General features: G+C 37.8%; 1 protein-coding gene across 1 annotated transcript in view; it reads left to right on the top strand.

Moving 5' to 3' along the window:
- LOC109823821 overlaps positions 3,086-19,387 on the top strand; it is a 25,808-nt gene continuing 9,506 nt past the window's right edge. Inside the window, exons 1-6 of the mRNA XM_020390214.1 lie at positions 3,086-3,348; positions 3,702-3,998; positions 4,099-4,204; positions 4,549-4,675; positions 4,776-5,498; positions 5,903-7,802. Coding sequence (XP_020245803.1) covers positions 3,800-3,998; positions 4,099-4,204; positions 4,549-4,675; positions 4,776-5,498; positions 5,903-7,802 — 3,055 coding nt within the window. The 5' untranslated portion in view covers positions 3,086-3,348; positions 3,702-3,799. The remainder of the gene's footprint in view (positions 3,349-3,701; positions 3,999-4,098; positions 4,205-4,548; positions 4,676-4,775; positions 5,499-5,902; positions 7,803-19,387) is intronic.

Below are 19,387 nucleotides of genomic sequence, written 5' to 3'. Positions count from 1 at the left end.
AGTTTTATAACACTTCAGTGTGTTTTTTTGCTCCCAAGAGCCGCTCCAAGGGGCATTATTTATAGGCTTCTAAGGTTAGTTCAAGGGTCACCCACAGTCAATTTGACCGTTACAAATCATAATAATAATTATGATTATACCAGCAAATGATTTAATTACTATAATTGCTGCATGCAGTAACGCCTGAACAACAGAGTCACATTTCTATGCAACGCGAGGGTCGCGTTGCACCTCGCGAACACGAGGCTCGCACCCTCGCACGAACGCGAGGGTCGCGTTCCCTCACGCGAACACGAGGGTCACCTGCAAACACGAAGCTCGCCCGCATGCTGAGAAGCAGCCTGCATGGTGGCCACCTAGCCTCGATGCATCCGTGCGAAGTGTAAAGTGCATCTTACAAAGCGTCACTTAGCGCCTCAGCCCGATTAGCCCCGATCCCTGGTCTATTGACACACGGTCCATGGCCCACTAGTACTTATGAGAGATTAATTAATTTATTTAAGACAAAATAATTTTTGGCTTGCCTACGACAAGCCTTGAACTCAGGACCTTTTAAAACACTAAAACTTTTACTTTCCATTAAAAACCACTAAAGCAACCTTCGTTGGTTGGTTGTCTTCTTCATCCTCTTTTACCTGCTCACCCCTATTCAATCTCAACATAGGTAAAATCCACAGAACATAGCCTCTTTCCTTCCTTCAACCATCAACACAAAGCAAAATATAAAAAAGGGGGAAAATAAAAATTAAAATAAAAAGACTATGTGGCACTTAAATATCTTGTACTTTCACTCATTTAGCACTTACATATCCTTTGTTGTTTCTCATAGTATTTATATACCCTGAGTTTTTCAAAATTGGCACATTAATATACTCTGTTTTGTAAATATGAAATTTTTATCTGAAAGTTTCCATATAACATTCATATGCCAACTTTATGATTTTACGTCTATTAAGTTTGTTGAATTCATTACTAAATATTTCCAATTCTATTTTAAAAAAAGAATTAGGACACATTTAAATTAGAATTTGGATAGGTTTAATAGTAATTAAACAAATATTAATGGTTAAAAAGCTCTAAAATTTACATACGAATGTTATATGGGAACTTGCGCATAAAATTTTCACAGTTGCATAATAAAAGATATTAATGTGCTAATTTTGAGCAACTCTGAGTACGTAAATGCTACCAAATACAATTGACAGTATATAAGCGCTAAAGGAATGAAGCTGTAAGGTATTTAAGTGCTATTTAGCTAAAAAACATGTAACTCCTACTCAGAGAACAACTCCAACCAGGTTTCAATTTCTTTTACCCATTTCGACAAACAACTAATGTGCATTATTTCTTCACTTGGATAATGATTTCCCTTTTACAAATATTTCATCAAACATTTGATGGTTGAACTCAGAGGTGAAGGCGTTAGAACCATCAAACTCATCTCAATGACTGGAGGAGGACGAGAATTTATCCGCAACAAAATCGATAACTTCAAGGTTGGCAGCGGTAATGACAAAAACATTGAGACGAAAAAGATAAGAAGAGGAGAGGATGTTAAAAGTTGAGGATAACTTTTGTTAGTATTGTTTTGGGAATAGGAACAAGGAGGAGGTCGAGAAGGTGATATGTTATTGAACTGGATGAATTATTTTATCACATGAAAAGAGAGAAAGAGAACTTGGGCATTTATATATTTTTAAGGGTCACAATACATACATAAATGGTTGTATATTCTACTTTTAGGGTTAAAGGTAAATATAAATAGTATATTAGATTTATGGGTATAAATAAAAACATATGAGTTTAAAAATAAATAGAGGTAAAAGTTCGCATCTATAATCATGGACCCCTTAAAAAAAACGAACACAAAAACCTCCAAATCAACCACAGCCGTCGGATCATGAAATAGAGTTATATTCATATATCCGATCAGATGGTCGGAAGTAAGCCCACCCGCTTTTTTTATTTTTTATTTTTTATTCATTTAATGTTCCCTCTTCATTTCGTAACTTAGCTGTACTTTAATTCCTAAATCTATCTAAGGAAGGGGTTTAGTATATAGACCTTTAATAAATCTCTTATTTGCATATTGTTTCCTTGTAATGTCATTTTTCCTTATAATATAAAATTTACTTGATATTAGTCCCTTCAATTAATAACAATAATTAAAACAAAAAATATTTTATTTTCTCATAATTATAGTTAGAAATTTTTGCTCTATATAATTTCTTTTCTTTTTCCTTCTCTCTCTATTAGTATTTGTTATCTTAGTATGGTCTTGCTTATTTTTTAACTTTGTTTCTCACAGTAAAGCTTCTATGATTCAACACTTTATCATTAAACTTTATTTTTTTAATATATCTGATTATCTTTATTTTTTTGGTCAGCTGTCAGAAGTATCTTTTATGATTTTCTATATCATATGTAAATTATTATCCTTTTAATTGTTGATAAACTATCTTACCATTGCTCTATAGTAAGAGTAATTTTGACTCAGTTCTTTGGACTTTTTCTCTCAATTTTATTTTAAAAAACACTTCTATAACGTAGTAGAACATAAAGCAAAGTTAAGAAAGAATAATAAAACAATCCAACGATTACTTTCTGCGTAAAAACGTTTAAATCTTAACCACCTACCTCTTTTTTCTCTCAGATTTATGATCCAACCCCTCTAAAGTGGAGAACATAGAATACTTCTCCCGATGCTTATGAAAGCATATATTTTTAATACTATCATAAATATTCAAATAATAGTAAACTGCCTTTAAAAGTATCAATATTTAAAAAGGATCACTTTATAAAAATCTTCACGCTAAAAATTAGTAATCCCATCCAAAATTTCTAATCTATTTTGATTTAATCTAGAAAATTTAAGATTTTCTACATATATATCGAACATCACTATGAAAACTTCTAATTAATGTTAAAAGAGAAGAATAAAAATATCAATTTGCAAAATCAAACCGGTTCGAGCTTTGACAAAATTAATGTTAAATAAATACAATAAATTCCAAGGGCAAATATCTAATTAACAGGCACCTATATATATTAAAACCTCAAAAAAAAAAAAAAAATCACTTGCAGAGTTCTCGTGAGAGAGAACGAAAGCTTGAGGACGAGGAAATGTCAGTGTGGAAAGAGAAATCCTAACGAGGATCGGTTGTCTCTGATCTCTCATTTCTTTTCTTTATTCGATTCTACTCATTCTTCGTCTTGAAGTCTTCTCGAAAAGTTAGTGTCCTGATCTGGAGCTCAATTTCCCCCCAAAAAGGAGCAAAATTGTTGCGGATCTTCGAGCTGAAGCTCTTGCTGAAGGGATTTGAGAAACCCTAGATCAGAGCCGAGCTGGTGAGTAAATTTTGAGTGTATCTGATTTTATGAGATAATTTAGTGAAATTGAGCTTGATCCGGGTGCTGAGAGCTTGCTTTTTAGCTTGATGACAGATGGTAAGCTGTTTTTGATTGCAGTTGGCTTTGTGAGTAGTATATTCTAAAATGTAATTCGAACTTTGATAACTGTAACTGAATTTTGATGGTAGAAAATTCAATTTGTTGAATTTTGGTTGAAGTTTTTTTGATAGAAAATTCGTGCAATTATACTTGATTTTGGAAAAGTAGGTTGATGTTTAGGCTAAATGAAGTGAAAAATGAGAGATTATTTTGTTTGATAATTTCTGTTAGTTAATTCTTTGTGGTCTCAGTTGTAGGTTTTATCAACATATGACATTCTTGAGCTTGAAGAATGAGAAAATAGGATTTGGCGGATCTCTACGAGAGAGGGGTTGGGTTTCAGTAAAAGATGCCACCTTCACCATCTTTGAGGTGTTCTCCTGGGAGAGAGCGCAGAATGGAGAACACCCATAAGAGGGGTCGCAGTTTCGAGATTGGATTGACACTCAAAGCTAAAGATGATGATCTTGCCTTGTTCAGCGATATGCAGAATAAGGAAAGAGAGGGCTTCTTGCTCCACACGACTGATGATTTCGATGATTCTCTTTGTAATGTCTCGATTCATCCTTTTAAAACTTGTAGCTTATGGTGTTACCAATAATTAATTCTATGCTGTTGTTATTCTTTTTTTTTGTTGTTGTGTATCAGCAAAATTAAGATACCTCTCAGACTTCAGGCTTGGTGTCAACATTCCAGCTCGAGGAGAGAGCAGCGATCTTTTGAATGCAGATGGAGATAAAAATGATTATGATTGGTAAGTTGCCTGTACAAGATGGCTCATTGCTTTTTATACTAGCGCATTATGAAAATATTGAGAACTCGGTGACTCGATTGAGTGATAAAATTTGCATGATTTTTGGTTTGACGCCTGGCTTACTTTATTTGGCAGACCTCGAACATGAGTTTGTATAAATGCCTATGAAACACCAAAAGAATTCTGAAATTATGACTACTGCCTAATCAGTGAGATATATTTATCTAGTTTTTAAATCATTGATTAGGAAATATTTATATTCTTTTCTTTCTTCTTGGCGTATAATATGATGCATGTAGCTATTGACCATACATGTTACAAAAATTGATTGTTTTATGATGCAGGTTATTGACTCCTCCGGATACCCCGCTTTTTCCATCTTTGGATGATGACGAGCCTCAACGTCAGAACCTGCTCCCGAGGGGCAGGTCTCGGAGTCAACCCATTAATATTTCAAGATCATTGTCCATGGTAATGATGCTTACACCTGCTTTTTGCCCTCTCATCATAAAGCAATTGTTTCCATATTCATATTTATTTAGAGCCGCCTTTGTCTTTTCTGCGACTGCAGAATGAGAGAACTCGTGGGACTAGTCGCGGAAGTGCTAGTCCACATCGTCTTAGCCCATCCCCTCGATCTAGTACTACCTCCAGACAATCAATGTCAAGGCCATCTACAGCTTCTCGCTCTAGCCCATCTCCTGTTTTAAGGCCTGGAACGCCTTCACGGAGACCATCCACTCCTCCAAATAAACCAACAACACCAACCCCGAGGTCTTCAACTCCCACATATAGGAAGACGGACACCATTTCAAGTGGGCAGCCATCATCTTCTGGAAGAAGGGGGACATCTCCCATGAGAGCAAGTCGTGGAAATTCTGCTTCACAAAAATTACGGGGATGGCAATCAAACATTCCTGATTTCCCCTCTGATGCACCTCCAAACCTGCGAACGTCAGTGTCTGATAGGCCATCACCGCATATGAGGGGTTTGTTTCCAACACCTAGAAGTGGGAAGGGCAGGCATACTATGTCACCTACTGCTTCTAAAAGTGCCAGCTTATCTCACAGTAACGACCGAGATCTCTTCAGCTCATATAGCAAGGGTTCTGTAGTCTCTTCTGGTGATGATGATGTGGATTCCCTGCAATCTTTCGAAATTCCTAGCAGTGCTCCTAGAAGAAATGGACTGTCAATAAATAGCAGGCCTGTGGCATTCTCCAAGAAACCATCCAGAAATTCACCTTCATATTCAGTGCCCAAAAGATCATTCGAGTCTTTGGTTCGACAGATGGTAGGGTCAGCTGTACTTAATATCTGCCAAATATATCTTCCAGGTCTTTATTAGCTTCATATGTTATTAGCTGCACATGTACATTCTACAAATGCCTGAATTATATTTGTACATATTTCTAATTTATTTCTTTGTAGTGGTTGGTCATGAGAGTCAAATGTTCAAACTAGTGCATGAAATTTTGTTTTTAGTTATATCAGTTGTTTTTTATGTCAGCACAATTTGGTTTAACTTCATATTTTGTCCTATTCTTATACCTCAGTTTTTTAATCAAGGGACTTTTTCTCTAGGAGCATAAAATGAATAGGTTTTTTTTTCTTTGGCTTTTATGAAAGAAGTTGATCTAATTTAAGTTGTCTTGAGCTCTCATTTTCGTGTCATGTTTGTGCTTTATGTTTCTCCAGGATCAGCGTAAGACTCCTCAAAACATGTTCAGGCCACTTATGTCAAGTGTTCCTTCAACCACATTTTATGGTGGAAAATCAAATAATACATACAGGCCAATGTTCTCTAGAAATTCTTCACTCACAACTAGCACTAGTGCGAGCTCTGACCAAGGTGCCAGTATTGCACCTGATATGGAGGGTAGTGAGCATGATCAGAATGAGCTTACTGTAGAATGGGAAAGAACACATGACCCTGACACCCAAGAAGAAGTTTTTATCTTTGACAAGGTAGATGATGTGACCGAAGACACTGTTCAAGAATTGCACACTGTTGGTTTTGATGCAGATATTTCAAACAAAATTGATACACGTGAATCTGAACGTTCAGTGGTTACCTCTAGTGGTGTTACAAGCCCACTTGCTACTGAAGCTGCATATGGCACTGGCAATTCATCTGTGGTTGATGGTTGTGAAATTATGGCAATTTGTTCTAGATGTCGAAAAAGGTTCCATCTTCTGGGAGTGGATGGAGAAACAGAACTTTGTCAAGAATGTACGAACAAAGATGGGATCTTTGCTGTAGAACCTTCATTAAATCCAAGTGCAACTCAGAATCAAACTGTAGAATTGGAAGTTAACGCTGAAATGGATATACCAGTGAATGAAGTGCAGCTTAGTGTTGGTATTCCTGAATTGAATGAAAGGAGAAAAGACGACAGTATAGTAGGTCAACATGGAAATATCAGTGAGGAAGTCCCTAAAAACAGTTGTCCTGTTCAATTGGTGATGGATCAATTAACACCACACATTTCTGAACAGCAATTAGAGAGCAAAGAAGGTGCAGATCCTGCCCATTCTAAGTATGGAAATAAGTTTGGACAGACAGAACCCACTTCACTTCCTAGTCATATGATTGAAAACCCTGAAGGCACAGGAATATCTGTACTGCTGCAGCAGTCGAGCAGCAGCAAGTGGCCTGTTGTGCGATCAAGGGATTTCTCTGCAACAAATATACACTGTGCTGAGCCTTCTTATCTAAGAGATAACACAAGTTTCATGAAATGCAGCATTTCTCAGGACAGTGTTTCAGCTTCTTCCTCTGTAGATTTGGGATCATCCAGACAAATGGGTGTTTGCATTCAAGGCCAAATAAGCGGTGGGAAAAGCGAAGTGGACAGTGTGAGAAGCGATACAAATGCAGATGCAAAATCTCAATGCAGCGGTTCATATTCTGATATTAAAATCAATGCATACGAATCATCAGTTCCTTCAAAAGATTACACTGAAGGGAGATTAAGTGGTTCCACAGAGGGGATGGAAAAGAAGGCTTTACAAGGATCAGGTTTAGTCACTGGGGAGATTGACAGCTCTTCAGATCTCACGGACATCCATGCTACACATTTATCATCTAGCGAGGGAGATCTTGTTGATAGTGATGCTCATATTAATGGCGATTGTTTTCCTGCAAAAGACTCGTCAGATTCCCAGTTGTTGGGTTACATGGAAATGCATCATTATGGAAGTTCAGAAGAAGCTCTAAAGGATGAAGATTGTCCTTCATGCATAAACGACAATGAAGGTCCTTGGAGAAAGGACGAAACACGGGATATAGAAGAGCCCAAAAACATTCCAAATTCTTTTGTCATTTCAGAAGAAACTGTGCTAAATGGTCCTACTTTTCGAAGTGATATCTCTGATACTGCAATGAATAGCTCCTCTGTTTTTACTTTAGAGTCGCCACATGATCATGCTAGCTTTCAAGACCTGCAAACTGAGCGTGAACCTGCTGGAAGTCCAAATAATGGGGAGGCATCACATGAACGCTCTCTTTCCACAACATCTTCCACAACATCTCATAAGGGCATGCTTGTTTCTACTTTGGAATCTGAGCTGGATGATCACACTCATGGTATCCATGGTATGGAGCTGAAATTTCACTTGAACACCAAATTTTATTTTTATTCTATGACTAGTCTGCGTATTTACATTTCTGGTCCTTGACTAATTTGTTCTTCAAATAATTCCCATAATAGTTATTCCAGTTACTCAATTCATATGCTGGTAATTGTTTTAATAGTCTGGTGATTGGAAAAGAAAAACTATGCTCATTGACTTGCTTTTACAAAATGATGATATAAATACATATCTTTACAAAAGAATTATATATGCATGCGTGCATGCACACACACACTTATATGGCTAATATTATTTTTTTCCTTTGAAAATTGCTACAATTACTCCAATAGAGTGGATAGCTGATCTTTTATTGTAATGGTCTGTGCTTGGAGAACAACTCACCACTTATTACTTGAAAACTATTCCCGTGGGTTGCTTTTATAAATGATCTTCATACACACAAAACACACTTTGATTTTATAGCTAATGTACACTTCTTTTTCTTTTTTAAAATTACTGCAATTGTTCCTAATCCACATGGAGCAAATAGCTGACCTATTGATAGTCCGTGATGACATATTCTAAATGTTTTAGTATGTTGGATATCTTTTCTTCATGGGGAGGTTTATTATATTTTTGAGGTTATACTTCTTGGGGACTGGTTGTTTTAATGATGACTAGTACATGTGTCTTTGTGTGGGGCATTATTATTATTATTATTAATTTTTTTTTTTTTTTTTTTGGGGGGGGGGGGGGGGGGGGGGGGGGGGGGGGGCGGGTTTTGGGGGGGGGGGGGGGTGGGTTAGCTACTGCATTATCCTGTGAACCTTACTGCGTGACTGCATCATTTGTGAAGCATCATGTTCCATTATGAAGAGTTTTCTTCTCAGGGGAAAGAGGATTTTTTGCAAACAAATGGCGCATAGTGAGGGATGCAAAATGGAAAACTTGCACACACCATAAATAAAATAACAAAGAAATTTCAATCCTTAACAGCAGTGTCTGTAAGCTACTATCAGTCTCTATTACTACAATTGTCCTCACTCATATTTTCTTTTTATAAGTAAAAGTAAAATAGTAAAGCTGAAATTCAGATTTAAATTCAAACCAGGGGAAGAAAAGGAGACAGTGAAAGAAGTTAGAAATGTGGCTTCTGCTTAAGGAGCTTGTAGGCATCAATGTAAAAAAACCTGTAACTGTATAAGTTCTGCTCTTTCCGGGGTTATTTATAGTAGTCATGAGCAGATGGCAGCGTGAAGGTTTCAATCAGTTTTGCCTAAAGCTCACTTTTCACTGTTCTCATGGACTTGGTATTGCCCTGCATAAAATAGTCTCAGTTACAAAAAAAGACTCAATTTCAAGCATAAATGTTGCTTTAGTTAGGATGTTTGACAATCTTCAAGATCTCATCTTAAACAGCGATTAAAAAAACAATATCTGAAATTGATGTGTTGTGTTGGAAGTTCCTCACTGCATTTTCACTTGCTAGATCCTGTACACATCCTACTTCGTTGGTATCAGCTGATAGCATATATAGTTGTTTAGCTTCCTTAAAGTTTTCAATTTCTACTTAAAAGTTTTGAGAGAAAAGAGATTATTGGAGAGTTACCCCTCACTCTATACTTTATTTATAGAGATGGATTAGTTACAAGTTAGTCTCACAAGCGATGTGAGATTAAACTAATACTCTCTTTTTCTAACACGTCCCCTCAAGCTAGAGCATATATATCATGCATGCCCAGCTTGTCACAAATAAAGTCAACCCGTGTTCGACCAAGTAGTTTTGTAAGAATGTCTGTCAACTGATCTACTGGCGATACATGTTTTGTCGTGATGATTTTATCCTCGAGCTTCTTGCGGATTACATGACAGTCGACTTCAATGTGCTTGGTTCTCTCATGAAACACGGGATTCTCAGCAATGTGAATTGCTACTTTATTGTCATCATATAGATCCATGAGACATTCTGGAGGGAGACCAATTTCTGTCAATAGGTCTCTGATCCAAACCATCTCTAGTGTCACATTTGCCATAGCTCTGTATTCTGATTCTGCACTGGATCAAGATACAACACTTCTTACTTTTTTATTACACTAGATTTCCTCCTAGAAAGACACAATATCCAATAGTTGATCTCCTATCAAAAAGACATCCAGCCCAATCTGCATCAGAGAAGCCTGCAACTCTGGTGTGTCCTTGATCTGAGTAGAGAATTTCTCTTCATGGAGCCTTCTTCAAGTACCTCAAAATTCTTATTACTGCATCCAAGTGAGTAGTTCTTGGTGCAGACAAGAACTGACTTACAACACTAACTCTGAATGTGATGTTAGGTCTGGTCACCGTCAGATAACTCAGTTTCTCCACCAATTTTCTATACTGTCCAATATCTTCAAGAAGCTCCCCTTGATCTGGTAGTAGTCTTGAGTTCACATCCATTAGAAAATCACTGCTTCTGCATCTTAACATTCTAGTTTCTGAAAGCATATCCAGGACGTACTTTCTTTGTGACAGAAGAATATCCTTCGTTGACTTTACGACTTCAATGCTCTGAAGCACGAATTTACCTCCGGAGGCCACGAATCCGTGTCCGACTCGAATCGGACACGGATTCATCGCGACACGTGCACGACACGTGTCAGATACGGTCAATCCGTGTCCGACACGGATCAACGATCAAATTAAGCTCGGTCACGGTCAAAAGAGCTCGGACACGGATCGGATTCGTCGAAGGCCGATTCATTCGAATTGCGGGTTGCGGGTTTGGTTGTTAAAATCCAACCCGAACTGTTCGATTAAAAAACCCATCTCTATTTCTCAAATCTCCCGTTTGATTCGATCCTCAGCTGACTCAAACGAAAGAAAAAAAACCTAACCCTAACCCTAATCCTCTCTTAATCTCTTAGCTCACTCCCGTTTGATTCGATCACCTCCGCTGTTTCGACACGATCCCGCCGACCGCTCCGTTGTTCCGACCCGATCCCGCCGACCGACCGACTCCTCCTTCCTCTGACTCCTCAAGTCCATCCTCCATTCCTATTTTATAAAATTTTCTATATATAATAATAATTTAAAAAAATCCTTGTCGTATCCCCGTATCCTATTTTTTTGGATTTTGACGTATCCCGTATCCGTGTTCGTGTCGTATCCTTGTCTCGTATCTGTATCCGTGCATCATAGCTTCAATGCCTAGGAAGTATTTTAGGGAACCAAGATCTTTGGTTTGAAAATGGGTCTGTAAATGCTTCTTCAGGCTGCCAATACCAAAAGCATCATCCCCTGTAATTACAATGTCATCCACATAGACAACAAGCAGAATTCGTTTCTCATTCTAAAATCGTCAGAAGATAGAGTATTCTTAGCTACTGCATTATCCTGTGAACCTTACTGCGTGACTGCATCATTTGTGAAGCATCATGTTCCATTATGAAGAGTTTTCTTCTCAGGGGAAAGAGGATTTTTTGCAAACAAATGGCGCATAGTGAGGGATGCAAAATGGAAAACTTGCACACACCATAAATAAAATAACAAAGAAATTTCAATCCTTAACAGCAGTGTCTGTAAGCTACTATCAGTCTCTATTACTACAATTGTCCTCACTCATATTTTCTTTTTATAAGTAAAAGTAAAATAGTAAAGCTGAAATTCAGATTTAAATTCAAACCAGGGGAAGAAAAGGAGACAGTGAAAGAAGTTAGAAATGTGGCTTCTGCTTAAGGAGCTTGTAGGCATCAATGTAAAAAAACCTGTAACTGTATAAGTTCTGCTCTTTCCGGGGTTATTTATAGTAGTCATGAGCAGATGGCAGCGTGAAGGTTTCAATCAGTTTTGCCTAAAGCTCACTTTTCACTGTTCTCATGGACTTGGTATTGCCCTGCATAAAATAGTCTCAGTTACAAAAAAAGACTCAATTTCAAGCATAAATGTTGCTTTAGTTAGGATGTTTGACAATCTTCAAGATCTCATCTTAAACAGCGATTAAAAAAACAATATCTGAAATTGATGTGTTGTGTTGGAAGTTCCTCACTGCATTTTCACTTGCTAGATCCTGTACACATCCTACTTCGTTGGTATCAGCTGATAGCATATATAGTTGTTTAGCTTCCTTAAAGTTTTCAATTTCTACTTAAAAGTTTTGAGAGAAAAGAGATTATTGGAGAGTTACCCCTCACTCTATACTTTATTTATAGAGATGGATTAGTTACAAGTTAGTCTCACAAGCGATGTGAGATTAAACTAATACTCTCTTTTTCTAACACGTCCCCTCAAGCTAGAGCATATATATCATGCATGCCCAGCTTGTCACAAATAAAGTCAACCCGTGTTCGACCAAGTGGTTTTGTAAGAATGTCTGCTAACTGATCTACTGTCGATACATGTTTTATCGTGATGATTTTATCCTCGAGCTTCTTGCGGACTACATGACAGTCGACTTCAATGTGCTTAGTTCTTTCATGAAACACAGGATTCTCATCAATATGAATTGCTGCTTTATTGTCGTCATATAGATCCATGGGACATTCTGGAAGGAGACCAATTTCTGTCAATAGGTCTCTGATCCAAACAATCTCTAGTGTCACATTTACCATAGCTCTGTATTCTGATTCTGCACTGGATCGAGATACAACACTTTGCTTCTTACTTTTTCATGACACTAGATTTCCTCCGAGAAAGACACAATATCCAATAGTTGATCTCCTATCAAAAGGACATCCAGCCCAATCTGCATCAGAGAAGCCTGCAACTCTGGTGTGTCCTTGATCTGAGTAGAGAATTTCTCTTCATGGAGCCTTCTTCAAGTACCTCAAAATTCTTATTACTGCATCCAAGTGAGTAGTTCTTGGTGCAGACAAGAACTGACTTACAACACTAACTCTGAATGTGATGTTAGGTCTGGTCACCGTCAGATAACTCAGTTTCTCCACCAATTTTCTATACTGTCCAATATCTTCAAGAAGCTCCCCTTGATCTGGTAGTAGTCTTGAGTTCACATCCATTAGAAAATCACTGCTTCTGCATCTTAACATTCTAGTTTCTGAAAGCATATCCAGGACGTACTTTCTTTGTGACAGAAGAATATCCTTCGTTGACTTTACGACTTCAATGCTCTGAAGCACGAATTTACCTCCGGAGGCCACGAATCCGTGTCCGACTCGAATCGGACACGGATTCATCGCGACACGTGCACGACACGTGTCAGATACGGTCAATCCGTGTCCGACACGGATCAACGATCAAATTAAGCTCGGTCACGGTCAAAAGAGCTCGGACACGGATCGGATTCGTCGAAGGCCGATTCATTCGAATTGCGGGTTGCGGGTTTGGTTGTTAAAATCCAACCCGAACTGTTCGATTAAAAAACCCATCTCTATTTCTCAAATCTCCCGTTTGATTCGATCCTCAGCTGACTCAAACGAAAGAAAAAAAACCTAACCCTAACCCTAATCCTCTCTTAATCTCTTAGCTCACTCCCGTTTGATTCGATCACCTCCGCTGTTTCGACACGATCCCGCCGACCGCTCCGTTGTTCCGACCCGATCCCGCCGACCGACCGACTCCTCCTTCCTCTGACTCCTCAAGTCCATCCTCCATTCCTATTTTATAAAATTTTCTATATATAATAATAATTTAAAAAAATCCTTGTCGTATCCCCGTATCCTATTTTTTTGGATTTTGACGTATCCCGTATCCGTGTTCGTGTCGTATCCTTGTCTCGTATCTGTATCCGTGCATCATAGCTTCAATGCCTAGGAAGTATTTTAGGGAACCAAGATCTTTGGTTTGAAAATGGGTCTGTAAATGCTTCTTCAGGCTGCCAATACCAAAAGCATCATCCCCTGTAATTACAATGTCATCCACATAGACAACAAGCAGAATTCGTTTCTCATTCTAAAATCGTCAGAAGATAGAGTATCTTTTTGTGCACGATAGAGCCCAAATTCCTGAATAATCGATGCAAAACGTCCAAACCAGGCTCTCGGAGATTGCTTCAAACCATAAAGTGATTTCTTCAGTCTACACACCTTCACATTCTCCCCCTGAGCAACAAAACCAGGTGGTTGCTCTATGTAAACGTCCTCATCTAGAATACCATTAAGAAATGTATTCTTGATGTCCAACTGATGAAGTGACCAATGATTTGTCGTTGCTAGTGAGATAAAAATCCAAATATCATTTTTACTATTGGAGAGAAAGTATCTAAGTAATCTAAGCCATACACCTGCGAATAGTCTTTAGCAACCAGTCGGGCTTTCGGGCGTGCTAAAATTCTATCAGGATTCAATTTGACAGTGTACACCCACTTGCAGCCGACGGGTCGCTTTCTTGGTAGAAGTGGGACAAAATCCCAAGTCTCATTCTGTCGCAAGGCCCTCATTTCATCTTGCATCACTTGGTTTCAATCTGGAATAGACAGGACTTCTGATACATTCTTGGGAACCAAATATGAGTCGAGGGAAGTAACAAAAGATCAAAAGGTGGAAGTGAGGCGATCATAAGAGACAAAGTTAGAAATAGGATGTTGAGTACAAGTTCGTGTCCATTTTCGAAGTACAATAAGGTCTTCCGCAGAAGGGGGTAAATTTACACTTACTAATTCTGGTTCTTCTGATGGAGGACGTGGTGTTGAGGCCGACGTTGGCTTAGGAGCAGGAGTAGGGCGACGATAATAAACTTGAATTGGATTGTTAAACCGAGCGGAATCTTTGCCAGTAGCGTAAATAGTATTGTCAGTGGATGAACCACCACCATTAACCAATGATTTTTGTAGGATTAAATAGTCATACTCATCCGATGATAATGGCGTTAGAGAACTAGAATAACCAAGTTTGTCTTCAACGAATGTTACATCAACAGATAACACAAGACGATTGAGTGATGGACATAAATATTTGTAACCTTTATATTTTCGGGAGTAGCCAAGAAAAATACCTTTAACAGACCGAGAGTCAAAACTTTTGTTTGTTTGGGCTGTGATTATAAACAAAGCACAGAGAGCCAAAAATCTTTAGAGGAAGCGAAAAGAGATCATCGTTGGGGTATAGAACTTTAAAATGAATTTTATCTTATAGAACAGAAGAGGACATTCGATTAATCAAGTAACATACTGTTAGGATAGCTTCCCTCCAAAACTTTTTGGGAACGTGACGATGAAATAACAAGATTCGAGCAATATCAAGGAGATGTCTATTCTTTCGTTCTGCAACTCCATTTTGTTGAGGAGTGTACACAAGAAGACTGATGTAGAATTTCATGTTGTTCAAGAAAACTAGTGAAGTTACCATCTAAATATTCTTTTGCATTATCAGATCGAAATTTTTTTATCGAAGTTTTGAATTGATTGACTATTTCAGAATAAAAGAGTTTAAATGAAGAAAAGACTTCAGACTTAGACTTGAAAAGATAAATCCAAGTAACACGAGAGTGATCATCCACAAAACTGACTAAGTATCAAAATCTCAATTTAGAAGTTATTGGGCATATGACCCTCGAACATCAGAATGAACAAGATCAAATGGCTTTGCAGCCCTCTTATTGACTCAATTAGGATAAGATACACGATGGTGTTTGCCAAGTCGACACAACTCACACTCTAAAAAGAAAAGAAATTTAAATTGGGGATTTAGAAGCTTGAGAACAGAGAGAGAGGGATGCCCTAGCTGACAATGATATTGAAGAGCTAATGAGTTTTCAATACAAGCTAAATGATTAGCGTCCAAGTCCAGTTTATATTGACCGTTCTGCTCATGTCCTATCCCAATCGTTTTTCTCGTGACCAGATCCTGAAAGCACAATGTGTGGGGAAGAATGTCACAGTACAGTTAGTAATTTAGTAATCTTACTAACAGATAAAAGATTATAGGAAAAATTAGAAAGATAGAATATGGAGGAAAGGGGGAGACTAGGTGTAGGATTGGTGTTGCCGACACTCTGAACAGGTGTACGTGAATCATCAGTTAATATAACTGAATTAGATGTAGGAGAGAAAGAGGACATGATACATTGATTCCCAGTCATATGATCAGTGACACATGTATTTATAATCCAAGTATGAGACGAAGACGATATAAGTAAAGATAAAGAGGTACCTGCACGTTTGAGAGTAGTGGAGAAAGAGGAGGATGATGGTTGAGAACTTTGGTACTGCTGGAATAATTAAAATTGCTAAAATTAACGCTGCAGCTTCGCATCCTGAAAGACTGAATGTAGTTGATTTTTACTATCAGATGATGTGAAGTTGTCCTGAGCGGCCATGTAAGCACCCTTGGCCTTCTTCTATTTTAATTCAGGACAATTATATTTGAGATGTCATGATTGGTGACAGTAGTTACAAGTCTTCACCGAGTCATCGTCATTAGTATGTCTACCTTGAGATGGACCTCCATAGCCACCTCGTTGATCACCTTGACCCCTAGAACGATTAGTGTGGTAACCTCCTCTCCCTTCAAAGTTGTCTCTACCTCTTCTAGGACCACCAATATGACCCTCTTGTCCATAAGACTGTCAACTCTAAGTGGCAATCGCAGAACGATCCACGGTGGATGTCAGTGGTTGTGCAGGGATAACGTTCTTCGAAAAGTGATAAGTCTCATCCAGAGAACCAATGGTGAAACTCCCCATGATTTGTGGTCGAGCAGACAAGTAAATGCAATCTAGGATACCCAAGTAGGTTAGTACCATAACTCCATAAGTTTGTTCCATTGGTTTTGCATCTGTTTTATATCCCTAGTAATAGGAAAAATCTGACGAAGTTCCTCAGCCACATGATTGAACTCACCATAATGATCATCCATGGGTTTACCATCATGTTTCTTACGAAACAACTCTTGAATAACTTCATATGCTCGATTAATATTACTGCTACCCTCATAGAGATCTTGTAAGAAACACCAAAGTTTCTTCACCGTCATATAATGAAGGACTAAATCCTGAATTTTAGGATCCAAAGTATTAAGATCTGATATAAGATGAAATTATCATTTAATGTCCAATACTCTGGTATCGGAGTAGTAGAGTCCGTCAAGAAATGACCAGTTTTGCCTCGGCCTGTCACGTAGATTTTAGTAACACACTTCCACTGAAAATAGTTAATTCCATTAAGTTTTCGTTTAGTGATTCTACCAGAAAATATCTCTGAAATTTTCGTCTGGAGCGTTAACTCAGAATTCTTGAGTTCCTCAGATCTGACCATCATGAAATAGACGAGTAGAGATCAAGACGATACCCTCCACAAGTTGAACAAGTCCAAGAACCCGAAGGTTAACATTGCAAGAACCCGAAATCATACAAGAACCCGAAGGTTAAAATGCAAGAGTCCGAAGGTTGACATGAAACCCGAAGGTTAAAATTCAAGAACCCGATTTTTTTTTGTTTTTTGGAGAACAATTCACAGATCTAAGTCAGATCTGAAAACAAAGGAACATGTCAGCGGCGATTATCGACGACGAGCGGGAGTTATCGATGAAGATCGGATCGGTGAAGTGGATCTGGATTTGGAGTTTCCTCAGTGGACCACCGATTCAACGATTTGAGTCGGACGTGAAGGAGATTTGACGTTGATGTTTTGATTGTGGAAATAAGAATTGAAGTGAATATTTTAGCAAGGTAAGATAAACACTCTTCTCATGATCAAATTTAAGTTTGAATTCGAGGAAACACCGAGTAAGATAAGATATCCAAGTTGTCAAGGAAGCAAGTAGCAACGAACAAAACAAGTGGCGGCGAAGGTGGACGAAGCAGGCAGCGACAGATTTGATTTTTGGCGGCTAGGGTTTCGAGAGAGGAGAGGTGGCGGCAAGGATTTAGGAATTAGGGTTAGGGTTAGAATAAGTGGCGGCGGGAATTAGGGTTAGGGTTTAGGAGGCTCTGATACCATGTTAAAGTTTGGAGAGAAAAGAGATTATTGAAGAGTTATCTTCTCACTCTATACTTATTTATAGAGATGGATTAGTTACAAGTTAGTTTCACAAGCAATGTGGGACTAAACTAATACTCTCTTCTTCTAACACTACCCAAAGTTTATCGAAAATGAACAAAACCCTAGGTACATAAAAGGAACATAATAATCTATACCACACTAAAAGAAAATAATAATAAAGAATAAGGGAAGAGGGAGGGAGGAATGTAGAGATGAAGGTTACTCTTCTTTTACTACCTGTCTGCCATCAAACTGCTTCCTGCCACTTGTCGATTTTCAGTACTTCTTTGCCCCCAAATGAACTGAGGTTCTACCTACTGAGAACGGAGGAGGAGGAAGAGGTGGGGTATTCATATTATAATCGCAGGTAAAACCAGGAACTATACAGTTGCCTGCATCTCCTGCTCTGCTTTCGAAAACATTATCATCGTGTTGACACTCCATCGTCATTCCTTTGTTCCTTTATAAATCATAATAAACAATAGTTTCATTAATGGTGATCTCTGTCTGTAGTTGATGATGAATCACAAACATTTCATGTTTTCTCTGTCATCATTCTTTCCATCCAAATGAACTACATTTCATGTGGGAGGCAAGAATTTGTTGTCGTCTATTGGGCTTGAGGTTTGCAACCTCCCCCAAACTTGAACTAGTTTTTCCCTTTTTCTCATTTCCTAAAAAACCCATAGACATATAAATTGAGGGAGGAGGATATCAATCGAAGGAGAGAGAGACACCCTGTGTAGTGTACAAAGGAAGAAACACACGCTGAGGGTAATAAGCTGCCATGAAGAGAGAATAATTGTTAGTTGGTCATCTAATCTTGCTTTGCTAAAAAATCACAATGTACCTAGAAGAGCTGCTATTATTCTCCATGATCTGTGCAAGTTGTTGATTGATAAACTAGGAATAATATCTGTCTAATACATATCAATTTAAAAATCTCGCGTGTCACTGCATATGAGAAGGTTCAAGCCAGCACCTTCCAAAAGGAGTAAGTATTATATTTACTGATCTCAACTCGATATTTGAGCTAAATCCGCAACCTCCACAATAGTTGTTTTTCTTAATCGACAAGGTTTAGAGCTTAAACCTAAATTGAATTCTCTTCATATCATTTGAGTTAATGATTTGAATTTGGAAACATAACCCATTTTTTAAAAATGTTATATTTTAATTTTTTATTTGCACATATCCTTATAGACTAACTTCTTCTTATCTATCTGTATTATGACGACCATAGTGTTATGCATATGATACACATAAGTTCTTAGTTTTGCCTATTTATTATATAGAATAGAAGTTTTATATACCTTTACAATTTATTTAAATGTTTACGTCAAATATAATATGAGAATGTAGGAAAGTTCGTTGATTACTTTTTCTTTTTTTGTTTTTTTTGGGCTAAGTTTGGTTGGGGGAGCGAGTGGGGCTCTGGATCATATGTAGATCCAATGATGTGGTCTTTTTGGGGTTTAAGCTGTCAGTCATTTGGATTGAATTTTTTTCTGTAGGTTCTATGAAAATAAAATCTATGATGACATGACTAAAAATATCTTAAATATCAATCATTACAAATGAACCAAAAACACCTAAAACACACTTATATCTATGAATAAATCTTTCAAATCTACTCAAGAAGTTACAAATGGTAAACATTAATGATCTATTAGACGAAATGAACTAATTAGAAG

This window comes from Asparagus officinalis, chromosome 9 (genome assembly GCF_001876935.1).
Source record: "Asparagus officinalis chromosome 9, Aspof.V1, whole genome shotgun sequence".
NCBI classification, from domain to species: domain Eukaryota; kingdom Viridiplantae; phylum Streptophyta; class Magnoliopsida; order Asparagales; family Asparagaceae; genus Asparagus; species Asparagus officinalis.
This window is presented reverse-complemented; position numbering and strand designations above follow the sequence as displayed.